This window comes from Anas platyrhynchos, chromosome 9 (genome assembly GCF_047663525.1).
Source record: "Anas platyrhynchos isolate ZD024472 breed Pekin duck chromosome 9, IASCAAS_PekinDuck_T2T, whole genome shotgun sequence".
Classification (NCBI taxonomy): domain Eukaryota; kingdom Metazoa; phylum Chordata; class Aves; order Anseriformes; family Anatidae; genus Anas; species Anas platyrhynchos.
In genome coordinates, this window is record NC_092595.1 from 11,742,075 (window position 1) to 11,756,821 (window position 14,747).

The 14,747-nt window shown below is 53.0% G+C and overlaps 1 protein-coding gene across 2 annotated transcripts in view; it reads left to right on the forward strand.

The window, feature by feature from the left end:
- Positions 1-1,667: 1,667 nt before the first annotated feature.
- The window catches only part of CCDC50 (coiled-coil domain containing 50), a 39,894-nt gene continuing 26,814 nt past the window's right edge, over positions 1,668-14,747 (forward strand). Inside the window, exon 1 of one of the 2 annotated variants that reach the window (XM_027463903.3) lies at positions 1,668-1,882. In XM_027463903.3, coding sequence (XP_027319704.3) covers positions 1,834-1,882 — 49 coding nt within the window. In that variant the 5' untranslated portion in view covers positions 1,668-1,833. The remainder of the gene's footprint in view (positions 1,883-14,747) is intronic. The other variant, XM_027463904.3, reaches the window with a different exon arrangement.

Genomic DNA, 14,747 nt, shown 5'->3' on the forward strand with positions numbered 1-14,747 from the left:
AGAGGAGTTAAATGTGTGCCGTGAACTTGAGCTCAAATTCTGGATCAGATTCCCAGCTGCTTTTGTCCTGGGAAATGAGATGGGCTTGTCTTCCTATGAGATTAAGCTCTTGTGAGAGTTCCTGCTTTTACAAAAGACTGAATCTTTTTCTTATCTTCCAGTGTTTTCTTATCTTAAATAAAGTGGTTATTTTTCCTAGCTTTATTGGGATTAATCTATCCACTGCGATGTCTATTGTCAAGCTAGGTGCTGTACAATTTGCACAGGAAAAGCCCATGTCAATCTAGCAGAAGGGACACCTTCTGTGCTTTCGCCTGGTAGCAGCAGTTTTTAGACACAAGTGAGAGCTGGGAGGGTGATCTGAGATCTGCCACAATTAGGAGCCCTTTGGGAACATAAAACATCATTGTGCCGCGGTGCTAGCTCCACATCAGTAACACGTTTCCTGGCTCCTGCTTAATTCTCTCTCATCTCCAGGCCCCCTGTGGTCATTCTCATGTTTCTGTAGGTCTTTGAAACCTTCTGTAGTCCTCAAATAATTCATGCCACCTTCCAGCCTCAGAGTTTTCATCCGAGTGTCCCAATATCAAGCTAAGATGAGAGAAGTTCAGTGTCACAAAGGCAAAGACAATGCTTTGTGTGGCGTGCAGGGCCCTGCGCTGGGGAATGGCGCTGAGAGATGCTGCTGGCTGGTGGCACTGGTTTTACTCGTGCTGCCCCTCACAGGAGGCTGCTCCAGCTCTTCTGGGCTCTGGAGATGTTCCTCTTGTTTCCAGCACCGAGACCTCAGCACCATGCACAGTGTCGGCCTGAGGTTTCCTCAGGCCCTAGCAGAGCTCACAGCCCCGCTGCCGTCACCCAGCAGGGTCTCCCAAAAAGCAGCGTGTTTGCTTGATTAAGGGAACTGGAGAAGGCACGAGGAGCCACGTAATTTGTCTAGTGGAAACCAGGAATGGCAGGAATTTTTACTAATTTGCGTGGCTGGCTTTGGCCTTAGATGAGATGGTACAAACCCATTACAGGAGACAAAGCAAAGAGCTGTGTGCGCAGAGGAAAATTGAGGATTTCTGGGATCCAAAGCTTAAAGATCGTGTTTGTGAATGCAGGGCCCAAGCGTTGGCTGTGATGTATTAAAGGTGCTGTGTAAATGCGAACGCCTCAGGCTCTCAGCTTGTTTTGTCCCTTCCCGTACCTACAGGGGGCAACACGAAAGCTGGGGAGGGACTCTTTGTTGGGGAGTGCCAGGACAAAGGGGAACGGCTTTAAGCTGAAAGCGGGCAGGTTTAGATTAGACATTAAGGAAGAAATTCTTCCCTCAGAGGGCGGTGAGGCCCTGGCCCAGGCTGCCCAGAGGAGCTGTGGGAGCCCCATGCCTGGAGACCAGGCTGGGTGGGGCTGGGGGCAGCCTGGGCTGGTGGGGTGGAAATAGAAATAAAGAAGAAAAGAAATAAAGGAGGGGAGAAATAAAGGAGAAGAGAAATAAATTAGACATAAGAAAGGAAAAAATAAATAAATAAGGGAAAAAAAAGGGGGAAGAAGGATAAAAGAAGGGGAAAAACGGGGGAAAAAGGAAGGAGAAAAAAAAAAAAAAAGGAAAAGGGACAGCAGCAGGCAGGGGGAGGCCGCGGGCGGCAGAGGGGCGGCAGAGCCCCCGCCCCCCGTCCCGCCCCGTCCCCCCGCCCGGCCCGGCCCGGCCCGGCCCGGCCCTTTCTGTCCCCTCCGCCGCCCCGTACGGCCGCTGGCGGCTCGGTGCGGCGGGGCGCGGCACCGGGAGGCACGGCACGGAGCGGCACCGGCACCGGGAGCGGGAGCGGGAGGCACGGGGCGGGCAGCATGGCCGAGATCGGCATCGACCAGTCCAAGCTGCCCGGCGTCAAGGAAGGTAGGGCCGGGGCGAGCCCCTTGTGCCGCCGGGGGGAGCTCCGGGGACACCGGGGGGACACCGGGGGGGGCACTGGGGACACTGGGGGGGCACCGGGGGGCACTTGCAGCCCACCCCCGGTCGCCCACCCTCTGTCAGGGCTGGGGTTGGTTCTGTGACCCGTCCCCATGCAGCCCGTGCTCCCCAACGTGTTTCCCTTGCTGCTCGTTTAATCGTTCTTAATTTCATTTTAACCAAATCAGCCCGAATTTGGCTCTTTTGGCTGGTCGGGAGCTGGGGGTGTGTGTTAGTGCAGAGAGCTGACCCCTCGCGTGCCGCGGTGCTTGTGGACAAAACCCCACAGCCGCCTGCTGAACTTTCAGGGCTGAGCCTTGGTCCCGTTGGGTCGTTAGCGAAATTGTTAATGGGCACTAATGAAATCACAGCCGGTCCTCTCGGTGCTGCCAGGGGCTCATCCTTAGAGCCCGCCCGGCGTGGTTCCTCGAGGAAATTAACCCGGTCAACCTCAGCAGCGGGCTGATAAGGTTGAGTTATCGGGGCAGCTCAGCGAAAGCGTGGCGATGGGGTGAAGTTCAGCCCGTCCCTGTGAATTCCCACCTCTGGCATTTCAGGAGGTGTCGGTACCCGATAGCTCTTGGCTCAACGCGCTGGCCCCAGCAGCTCTGGGGACAAGGTAGGTGAGGCCCGAGCTGCTCTGTGCAAAGCCTCGGGCATGTTTCCTGCTCCTAGCTCCATCATACCCATTTGTTTTTGTTGTTTTAAGGGTTGATTCAGAGCTATGCCGTGGATTAGGTGCTGTGTTAACACCAAGCAGGAAAGAAAAGCATCGCCTTCCGTACCTGGGGGGACACGTTTATTGTTCCTGACACAGAAATCACTGTTGATCCTTCGGGAAAGACTTCCCCTTTCTCCGTGTTGGGCAAAGGTCGGCTTGGTCATTCATTAACAGCTGAGCACGGTCCTGCTGCGGTGGTGTGGTTCCAGTACTTTGTTCTTCACTCGCTCCCCTTCTGGAGGGGGGTGTCTGTCTGTCTGTCCACGTCCAGCTTTCCTCACTGGTGCCTGGGACGGCTGCACGACAGTGTCGTCCTGCTCCTTTGTTGTGGGCTCCAAAGCTGCTCTACAGGCGGGGTCGTTTCCCTGCAAGGATGGCAGGGAAAATCCAATGCCCGTGGCTTACTACTTACTGCTTACTTCCTTTATTTTATTTTATTTTTTATTTTTAAAGACATTTATAATAGCTGAAAGCGTGGCGTCGATGGAGCTTTGCTGGTGAAAACTGCTTCAGCCAGTCCGGTTTACTTAGTGGGCAGGAGTTTACTGCTGTAAGATATAACCTCAAAACACTCTCCAAGCGTAAGCTACAGCTTGGTGCTGCAGCCTGCTGTTACCAAGCCGCTTTTTCCAGGCATGCAGAGTTCATGTTCTGACCGCTGTGGTCAGTAAAGCTCTTGTAAGACGTTTGCTGAAGGTTTTGGTGGTGGTTGCAATATGTGGGCTGAGCATCTCTGCCAGTATTTCCACTTGCTTCTCAAGTGCCTGTGACATTTTCTCTTTTCACAAAGCAGCTTTTGCTGCGTGCTCCTTTGACCCTCCCCGGGGGATCCCTCAGCTGTCTGTGTGTCGATCTTTTTTTTTTTTTTTTTTTTTTTTTACTGGAGGTCTAATTTGCGAGCCTTTCAGGGACAAAAGCATCCTGGAAATATAATTTTAATTAGTTACTTATAAAACGAGTAAGAAAACTGGCTCGAGCTCTGCTTGGTCTCTGTTTGTCTTTCCCCTCCTGATCTCAGTGCTGGTCTGACAGTGCTGAGGAGAGAGAAGGGAGTCAGGGGGCAGGGCAGGAGAGATCCTGCACTCTGGTCTGGCAGTACCCGGCTCTTTGGAACTGTAGCAAATAGCAACAGCTTAAGTTTTTATTTCATTTTATTTTTAATAGCATTAAAAAAGTATGAGGCAATGTGTCTGTGTCAGTCATTACAATCAACCCAGCCACACTGCTGCTGCTTAAGCTCCAGTCTTGACAAAGGCGAATTGTCACCCCCACCTGCGCTGTGAGAGGCACAGCAGCACTGCTCACCTTATGACTTTTATTTATTGTCTAATTTGACGTCCTGAAGCTCCTGATCCGTACTATAAAATGCTGCTGGTTGTTTCCCAAACATAGAAGCAGAAGATGCACCTCCCAGTGCTGCCACAGGCAAACAGAAGTTGGACAAGACAACCCCGGGGCAGGCAGACTAGCTGGCTTTAGCGGACACGGAATAAAAGTTTGCTGTAAGCATCTGTCTTCCTCCCAGCCACAGCTCCTTCCCTCTGACCCCTGCAGCTTAACCTGACCTTCACTGAGACTCCTGCAACAAAAGCTTGCTGGGGGGAAGCGACAGAGGGACGGATACCTCCGGGGACAGCCTGCCGACCTGATGGGTTTATGGCAGGGCTCGCAGTGTGTGCTCAGCTACACGGCGGTGGAGGAAGGAACTCGACGTCTGTCAGAAATGCACATGGGTTCAGAAAGCTTTGATGGCTGGCACGGTATCTGGCGAGGAATGTGTGGGGCTGGATTCTGCCTTAGGGTTTTTCAAGAGGGGGGTGTTGAGGGGTGAGCTGTCAGCCGTGCTCGTGTGAAGGAAGGGTTCAACTTCAGGTGGTGTCAGCGGGACAGCTTTGAGAGCGGCTGACGGTCAGCCGGGTCACCGTGAAGCCACCTGCACCATGCCCTTTGGCTCCAGCTGATGTTTTTTTCATGGAGCCTGATGTGCAGTGTCCCAGCTCTCTGCTTTGTGACTTCCTCTGAGAAGCGCTCTGAAAAATTCAGGCGAGCTGGATGGCTCGAGGGCAGCGGGGCGGTGGAGGCTGATGGGACGTGGACACAAGATTTTCTTTCTAGGTCACTGGTTCATGTCCAGCTCTTCTGAGTAATAGGAGGTCTGTTTTTCCAGTGTGCATGAATTCAGTAGCTGCGGCTGTGGTGCTCGTTTTGCCTCTGGTTAAAGCTGGGTGAAAGTTTTATTATGCATTCAGTTGTTCCGGGTCTGCAGCACTTGGCAGAGGAGATGGGCAGGATTAGCATTTCATGCTCGTGGCTCCAGAGCAAGCAGGTCTGCCTCCTCCCAGCCCTTAAATCCTCGCGCTGTCCTCCATGAGCTGCCATGAGCGTTGTACCAAGGCAAAAAGATTGCCCAAAAAGCAGACTTTGGCAGAGAGAAGCTTCCAAACTCAGGTTGATGCCTTCTGCAGACAGAGATTTCCTTAGCTACTGACAGCAGAGAAGTTTCGGGGCTGGAATAAAGGGTGCACAGCTTGTTTTGTCCCAACTTCTGGAGGTGGCCAGGAGGCAGAGGGAGTTCCCAATACTAGGACGTTGGCTGGCGCCTGTTGCTGCTGCCTGAGCAGTGCCTTGCGGGCAGCATTGTGTTTACTGTGACCGTGGGCCTCTGTTTAATCTTTAATTTCCTGTGGCCGTGAGCAACATCAGAGGGCTCGTGTGTGCCAGGAGGAGTTTGAGACAGCAGGACGGGCCCCTTGTGCCCTCAGTGGGACTGCACGAGGAAACCCTGCTTGGGGAAACGCCAGGCTGTGCCTTGAGGCTGCGTGAGATGCCTCTGCTCTGCTGGAATTAGCCTTGTTTTTCTTCTTGCTGAGAGATATCCAGCCTGTGTGTGAATGTGGCGATTTATGGATGAGGTGACACGTCCCCTCCCTGCTTCCTTGTCCCCTTCCCAGCGTGCGTGCAGCCGGCTGGCTGCTGAGCGCTGGTTTGAAGGCTGAAAGGCTGCGGGGGGTGGCTGAGCTGCTGCCAAATCTGCCGTCAGACTTCAGAACTTTAACTCCGCTTTCTGGCATCGTGCTTGCTGCTGACCTGTCCTTTTGTCTCCTCTGAAACGACGATAAAGGTGTTTGCCTTTCTGCTGCCCCTGCCTTGCAGTGCATTCGCAGCCCTTTGCTGGGCATCATGGCCTGGGAAGGCAGGGCAGATCCCTACAGGGATGCTTGGTGCTCTCCTTACTGTGCTGGATGGGTTTGGGCCACAGGGAAGTTCGTATTTCCCTTTTAATTACAGAAATCGTGCCCTTTGCACTGTTTTTGTCTTAGTATGTGAAAAGACACCACTCTGCCTATTAACACTATAAGTGCTATAAGGCCTTGGCACAATATTGCAGCTGGGAGACCCTTTTAGCAGGGCTATCATGAGCCTTGCATTCAGCAGAGGAGGCACGGTGCTCTTTTTCCTTAGCTACTGACAGCAGAGAAGTTTTGGGGCCAGAATAAAGGGTGCTGGTGGGATTTGGGCTGCATGCTCCCTGCAGCCCTGCCTGCGGTGAGTGCTGTTCAGGACAGAAAGCCGAGGTGGGTTAGCAGGTGACTCGCTCTTCTTCACTTCTCTTTTCAAAGGAGGTTTTTTTGAAATACTACGTGCAGCAAAATGCTGAGGTCATGCGTGTGCACGTGCGTGGTTCTTACTTTTGCCAGCTGTTCTGCTGAAGCGAGTCAGTGCTCGGAGGAATGGGCAACAGATTAAATTTATATGGGCTAAATATGGGATGTTCCATCAGTGATGGCAGAGGGAAATACCTGAAGGCACCGTGAAACAAGCATCGCCAACTTTTTGGACACTTACAACGAGAAGGGACAAGAGGCTGGAGCATGCCACAGCCTGAGACGTCCCTTGTGGAGGGACCATCGCTGCCGACCCCTGGCTTGGAGGCAGCCTTCACTGGCTCAGGTGGAAAGCCTGTGCCCAAATGCGTGGGCACACATCAGGGTGGCTTGGATGGAAAGCCTGGGGCATGTCAGGATGGCTTTTGCTCTGCAGAGGTGTCTGAACGGGTGCTCATGCTGCAGGAGTGGAAATCTGACCTGTTGGGTGGGAGCTTCCCTCTGTTCTGAAGCTATTTTTTTTATTATAGAGTGCTGGTGTGGAAGCAGGGATATATGTCCTAAATTCACCAGTGTCTCCTGTAGCCTTCTCCATTGGGGCTGGGGCGAAGCAGCAGAGGACAGCAAGGAGAGACCTGGGACTTTTCCAAGCCGCCAGGGTGTTGGCTCTTTTTGTGGTGCGCAGGGAGCGCCGCTATTCACAGGGCTCTGCTCTCCTGCAGGCCTTGCAGCCGGCGCCAGGTTTCCGAAGGAAGTTGGTGTTGGGAAGAGGCTGGGCTCTCCTGACGTAATTCACAGTGCTTGAGGGGCTGGGTGCTTGGCTGGGGCTGCGTGGCCCTGCCCGTGCTCCCCACAGCCCCGATCCTGCAAGGAGGAGCAGGCGGCTCTGCCTCCAGCCCAGCTACCTTGTGCTCCAAGCTGTTGGCAGTGCCTGGAGTGTCAGATCTGGCCATGCAACAGGTGAACCTATTAGGTCCTGATTTTAGTCTTTTTTTTTTTTTCCCTCTCCAAGCTGTATATATACAGTACCACCACCTAAAGGTGATTTAGCCCTCAAAAGGAAAAAAAAAAAAGTTTACTTCTGACTGTCTTGAATCTTGTTTTGTGCTCTCAGAGCAGGCACGCAACGGAGTAGGGCTGTCAGCCTTACAAATGCTTTGCAATGCACGTGAGTGGACGCAGATGCCCCAAAGCAGTTTGCTCCAGGATTGTGCTGCAGGTTTCGCCTCCCTGCCCGTCTGCTCTAGAGGCTGGGGCCGTGTTCGCACCCTCCTGTGCTGCTGTCTGTAATCCTAGCTGCTGAGGGCAGAGTGCCAGCACCAGGCTCTGACAGGAAGGGGGACATGTATTGTTAGTGCTGCAACTTTACTGACTTGTGGCTCTTTTACAGATGGATGCAGGAGTTTGACTGATCCGGGGCCAGCTTTGGTACGCTGTGTTCTCCGGAGCTGACTAATAAACGTGGAGAGCTTACATGTGGGAAGTGTGTGTCTAGGGGGGGAGAGTGCCCGAGAGGGGCTGGCAGAGCAAAAACTAAACAAGAAAAGGGTGTGGGGGGTGTTTTAAAAATGAGGCAGAGCATCCCTGACCTGTTAGGTACAAGATGACTGTCCTCACAGGGCAGAGAAGGCTCATCTGCAGCGCGGGCAGCAGGCAGGAGTGCTCCTTTCTAGGAAGAAGGAAGCTGATAGGAATCTGCAAGAACCAGAGCTGGTTGCAGCATCAGTTCAGACGCTTTCAGCTTTGAATGCAGCAGTTGGCCGGGTTTCCTGCAAGCCCGGGAGGCTGCCCTGAGGCCCATCCTGCTGGAGCTTCGCTTCTCTTGGTATCAGATCCAGATGAATGAAGCCTGCGTGCTGATGCTGCAGCCTGCCCAGCTGCAGCTCTGGTTTAGCTACGGGCCTTGGAGCAGTCTCAGGTTTGGCACCAGTCACCCGGGCACGGAAAAGAAAGTGGCCTTTCTGCTGCTGGTTCCTCTAAACGACAGCAGGTCCTCCGGGGTGTGAAACCTCAGTGTGAGGTTTTCAGAGGAACTAGAACTCTTCTTGGCACTTGGCACCTTGCCGTGGGCGGTAGCTTTTCCGAAGTTAGCCTTGCACAGCGAGTATTGCAAGGGCACCGAGCAGTGCCTCTCTGAATCCCATCTCCCTTGTCTTTTCTGCATTATCTTTTAGGGTTAAGCTGGAAGAGAAGCCTGGGAGAGCTGACGGTTTGAATTATCCCGGCCCCGTCTCTGTGGCGCTGCTGCGTGAGCTTGTTCACCACTGCCAAAAATTGGGGTTTTTAAAATGAAGCACCCACAATCCAGGGAGCCGTGGCTCCTGAAAGCCACCCCGAAGCACAGGGTGGGACTGCCAGCCCTCTGCAGAGCTGCTGCTGCGCTGAGCAAGGGATTTGGGCTTGCATGGAGCAGAGAACAGAAGTTTTGTCTGTCTGGGAAATTAGTGTGTCCTTCCAGCACTTTTGTGTAGTATGAAATCGCTGAAAACACCAAAGTGAAAGCTGCTTAACAAATCAAAGTAAAATACGGTAATCGCTGTTGAGATGGATGAGGGGGAGAGGAGCGTAGAGAGCGCAAATCCCTTGAGATGCGAGCTCCATGCCTGAGCAGTTTTCTGAGTGGGTGGCTGCTCAGCGTTGTGCATGAGAGGAGACTGTTTTTCTTTTTCCTTCCCTTACACCGCTTGAAATGAGTGGTGTTGGGCTTAGAACTAAAACTGCCATGACATCCTGTTTGGGGAGGAGGGGAGAGAGAAGGGAGGAAAAAAAAAATCACACACACAAAAATCCTCCTGAGAAGAACAGCGTCGTAGGATCTGTGGGACACCACTGAAGGCTTGCAGCTATAATATGGCTTGCAGCTATAATAGGGTTTGTGGGGACATCCGTGTGAGCCAGGGATTTTGGTCGGGGCAGTGGTGGTTATTTTGCTGTGTCCCATGGTTGGAGGCAGTGCTGCAGGTCAGCTGGTAGGAAAACTTCTGTCTTTCTGCTCTCTTCTTTCTACTTTCAGGGTGCCAAAATACTGTATGTGTTCAGCTTCTCCAATGTGCCTGCACTTGTGGAACATGAGGCAGCAGCTGTAGCAGCAACTGGGGGGGATTTTTTTTTTGACTCAGAGTACTTCAAATCTGGAACCCAGCGGGACCTGGCTGGAAGGGCTGAGTTTCTGAAGCATGTGTCAGTAAGTCCTGAAGGCTCAAAGTCATTATCCAGTACGTGTACAAGCTTGAAGTGCTTCAGCTCAGTATTTTCTTCTGAAAAGATGGGATGTGGTCTTTAACATCCTTGACCTATGAGTTGTGTCTTAAGCTTGAGGGATAAAAAGAATTGCCCTCATCTAGAAAGACTGCAGGTGAAGCTACGTAGGGTGGAGTTATCCAATGGTGAAAAAGTTGTCAGCCCTTCTGTAATAAAGGCAGAACAATACTTTGGGGGTTTTTATCAAGTTTTGTGCTGGGGCATGGTCTAAGATGACCTTCTGAGGTCCCTTGTGGTGCTACTTGCTGCAGTCTTAGGTATCTCCAGCTTCCTGTTTGTGCTGTGCAAGCTCATCACCTGCTGTGGAGTGCTCAGCAGATGCTATCTCAGCTTGAGGACTGCTCTACGGCACGGTTCACAGCCGGGTTGAAAGGAGAGACAGTGCCAAGGCAGTGGCCTCAGAGGGCATTTTGTGGAGGGAGGGCTGCTGATTTCCATTTCCAGGCAAGTTGAAGGATCGACTCACGTTCTGAAGGTTTGGTTCGAACAATATACGTGGGCTTCCTTTCAAAGCATTGTTGGGCAGGTGAAAGCTGGTTGCTGGAGATGGGTGCAGGCAGAACACAAACCCCTGCCCTTGCCCACAAGGCATTACCTTTAGAGCAGCAAGGATAATGGGGATAACTCCATCCCAAATCCCAAGCTGTTTTTTAGCTTCCATGCTAAGACTGCCAATAAGAACAAGCCAAAAAAAAAACCACCTATGGTTCTGTGGAGATATTTCTTGCTCTGCATATTCGTCCTTTATAAAGCGAGGCAGAGACCTGTTGTTTGGCTCCCGGTGGGGCCGCCCAGCCTCCTCGTGCTGCCTCATAGCTCCCGATTGTGCACGCCGTGCTGAGGGGCAGAAATCCCTTCCCCAGGCTGCCCTGCCCATCACCCAGGGGCCGGCTTCTCCCTGTGCCGAGACTGATTTCCTTGGCACTGTCTGCCCAAGCTGATCGAGGCCCTAGGAATGCCGTCTGGATCTCCAGCTCCAGCAGCCGAGACGTGTCCCAGCCAGCCCGGGCGCCACGTGGATTAGCACGAGCTCGGGGAGCTCCTGGTGCCATGGGAGAGGCAGGAAGGAAACGAGAGGCTTCGCTCGCTGCTGGCTGGGACTGAGCTGCCGATGGGTGTCCTGACTCCACATTTCCTCTGGAAACTGCCCCCGGTTAGCCCCTCGCCCCCAGCTGGGTGCCAGCTCGGTCAGACTAGCTGGGGTTCAAGGAAACCATCTGCAGATCTCGGAGCACTTGCCTCACCCAGACCATGCCCTGCTGCTAGGAGTCCCTGAGGTCCCAGCTTCTCTTTCTCATCTGCATTTTTTTTTTTTTTTTAATAACTCAGCATCTACCCAAGATCGCTGGCTCGAAACGGGCTGCGCTTGCTGCTCTCCACCCAGTCGGTCAGCTCTGCAGGCCTTAAAAAGTGGTTTTAGCTGCTCAAACTGTTTTTTCCTGTGTCACTTTTGCCCCCCCCTCCCCTTTCCTCTTGTCCTTCGCTTCAGGATTCAGACGCTGCAGATGTTCGGAGCTAAGCGTGACTCACGCCTTCTCCTTTATTTTATGAATTATCCAGCGCGTGATGTCAGTGGGGGAAACGTTGGGAGTGGAGGGGGTGGGAGCAAGAGATGTGTTTTGTTTTTTTTTATTTTTTTTAAGGCCCCAAAGGAAATGCATGTGCGTGCATGTGAGCCCTGGGGCGCTGTTATTAGGGCAGCACACACCTTCAGGGCCTTCAGGGACAAGGGGTCCCTCGTGGGTGCCGCTGCTGCACCGGGTGATGCTTCCAGCCAGGCTTCTGCCCTCCTCCTCCTCTGCTGGCACTCGTGGCTGTGCAAACGGCTGGGCTGGCAGCTCCTTCCTTCACAGCTGTGCCAGCAGAGCACAGCCCAGGCCGGCTCCCTGCTGCGGCAGGGCAGATTGGCTTAATCAGGCTATGGCAAACCTGTTGTTAATGTTTCACGCTCCGCCGGGCTCGCCACTCGGAGCCGCTCCGATTGCAGCCCTGCCGCTTGTTTGGCCGTCTGGTGGCTCACAGCCAGGGCCCGGAGATGGGAAATGAAGTTAATTCGCAGCGGTGAGCGTGCGTTAAGCTTAGCTTTTCATTTCTCAGCCGTGCAATTAGGGAATAGGGGAAGAGATTTCTATCCCCCACGGCACGAAGCCTCTCGGAAAGGAGGAGCTGTGAGGCTGTTGTCCTTGGGGCCGTCCTATTTCTCAGCACGAAGCCAGTGCAGGTAATACCCAGTAATGAGTGTCGGGGCCAGGCTGAGGCTGAGCAGGGGGTGAGGATTCGTGTTGCTGAAGCTTTGTTTCAGACCACGTCTGATCTGTCTGCATCTCCAGCTATCCTGAATTTCCCTCATCGCTGGATGCCTCCTGAAGGAAGGAGGGCTGGCTTTCTTGGCCTCGCCTGCAGTTGCAATCATGCTTGACCCAGTGCCATGAGCACCAGGTCCGGGCTTAAGGGAGCGCTCTGCACTTGCCATCGCCCCAAAACTTGGTAGGGAGCTCCAGGTGTCCCCATCCCATGCCACATGGCTGGCAGACAGTGCTCCGTTGTGTTGGTAATGGCATGTTCTCCTCTTCCTTTGCACATTGTTCTGAGGCTGACGAGACTTGGAATAATGTGCTCAAATGAGTTAGAGGCAGCCAGCCCAGCCAAGTTTCTGGTGGTGACGAAAGGTCTCCTCGTGCCTTCTGCCCTGCCAGCAGCAAGAAGCGAGGGCTGTGCGCTCCAGTTGTCCGTTTTGGGGTTTAGAGGAGCAGCTTAACATGGTGTCAACATGGCCAAGCGGCTGCTTCAGCAATCTGCAAATGATTCCACGCGTGTGAGCAAACCCAAGGGCTGCTGCCGCCCTGCAAGCTCGCTCTGCTCGCGTTCCTTTGTAAGCTGGGGGCAACATGGAGCCCGCACACCTGGGGGCCTCCTGCTTGCCAGTGCTGGGTGCCTCTGCCCCGCAGTGTGTGCAGTGGGAAAAGCCATCCAGGTGGTGCCCTGGGCCCTGCCTCCTGCCCTTCGGTGCTGAGCTGCGGGCGGCACAGACCCGTCCTGGAGAGCCCGGAGGGAGCCTTGGGCCCTGCTTTATGTCTCGTGCATCCAGCAGCTTTCAGCTGTGGCCTGTGGGAAGCGAGGACCAGCAGGCTGTGTGGTTTTGGTTTTGGAGATCCATGGACTTCTTCCAAGAGGTCTCTGGAGGAGCAGCTAGAAGCAGGCCCATCTATACAGTACAGCAGTATATGCACCTGGCCTTCTTGTTTAATCAGTCTATGCTTGCTTTAGAAAGCTTTTAGTGAGCCGTCATTCAGAAAAAGGTTAAAAAGTCCCTGCTGTCTTGTAGGGACGAGGCTCACTGGAGGAGATGAGACCTCTGGGGGGTTGTTGCAAGGCAGTCAAGAGAAGAGCAGTGGTGTTTTGCCAGGCCCTCTGCTTCCTCACCTGCGCACCAAGCATGTTTCCATCACCCTGTTTTTTTCCCAAACAAATAGAAGAGCGTAGCTGGGTGTGGGCAGAACAGAAAAAAATCTGAGGTCTCCTTCCACATACGTGCCTCTCCGGGGAGGGGAGCATGGAGCAGAGATCTGCCAGCACCCACGGCATTGAGATCAACAAGGCAAAGCTCTCCAACACGATGGGGAGCAGAGCAGCGAGCGGGCCTGTGAGGAGAGGAGTTGGGAAGGGCTGGAATGCGGTTTCACAATCTTTGCAGCAGTCTTTAAGTATGTGGCTCTGAAATGTTTGTCCTTGCTCCTGTGCTCCCTCGTCTTGCTCATACAGCTGCTCATGCAGCTGTGTGATGAACTCGCTCGCAGACCTTGCAGTTAAAAATAGCACTTCCCTCTTTTTTTTTCTTTTTTGGTTGTACTGAGATGCCTTCGCTTAGCCCTAACCTGATGGCAGGGCTAAAGCCTCTGAACCAGAGGTGCCCTTCCAGCAGGCTGGATGATACTTGTGTAAATGGAAGATGTTTTTTTTGTGATCATTTTGTGAAGCTGCAGGAGTATTAGGGACCACAGAGATAAAGTCTCTTTGCACAGGACCTGTCCCCATGCCCCATCCCATAAAAATGAGTCCGTGAACCCTGTGTGCGCTGGGTATGTCACCTGTGGGCAGCCCTGCTGCCTGAAATCCAGCTGTGCTTTGCCAGCTCTGTGGCTAAGGAAGCCTTTCTTTATACAGAAAGGCCAATTGCAAGTGTTTTGGTGCTGCTCAGTATTTAGTATCCTCTTTCCTTTTTTTAAAAGAAGCTGCAATAAAAAGCAGGCAATGACAAAACCGTAATTGCACCATCCAGAATTACACACGCTTAAATAGAGTCACTATGGGATTGTATGACCGCAGCCGTCCTCATCTCCACCCTGCTGCCTGTTCTTTCCCCGAAGCACTGGTTTTTGACCTGAAGTGAGGGCTGCTGCTTGCTGCCTGAGGTGGGAGCTGCATCTCCCTGGGACTGTGGCTTGGGGGCACGCAGCTCCCTGCTCGTTCCCTCCCTGAGTTTTCCACCCTTAGCAGTGATGGAAGCATCCTCAGCTCAAGCTCTGAACCCATTGACAAACAAAGAAGTCCTCATAAATCCCCCCTGCAGTTTTGGTACATCCTGGGGATTTTGTTTGTTTTCACTTTCTCTTTTTAGGCTGTCACTTTGCTGAAGAGAAACCTCGGTCTTCCGCAGAGGCTTTGCCTTTGGAGCCAGGTGGAAGCGGTTCGTACATCTCACAGCTTCAAGAGCACGGTGTTCTGCTTTGTGCCGTACACCTCAAACGGGCAATAATCCTCTTCTGGGCACCATTCAGCAGTTGAGCTTGTTGCATCTAGAAAGAACAAGTGTCAGACCTCTCTGTTCTCGATTTTTCAGCGCCCCTGCCTTAATTAAGCTCCTGTCGAAGCAAATGGGAGCTCTGTGTTTGCAGGTGTGCTCATCCACACAGTCCCAGCTGTGTTTCACCCCAACAGCTTCCCTAAATTTTAGGTCCAAAACTACATGTTTTCTGTGGAACTCATTTTATTTTGTCTGAAAGTCTATTAATTAACTCAGAATCCGCTCTTGCACTGAAAATGACTCAATAGCCCTTGGACTAAGCATGGCCAACAGGCTGACGTGGCTCAGGGGTTGGGGGCTGTTCAGCCGACCCTGGTGTGTTGAGCTCAGCCAGGCTGAGCTGTGTGTGATGGAGGGGAGGAGGAGGGTTTGGATGGGTTTTGAGTACTTATTCATGTAGTCTATGGAAAAAAGAAACCT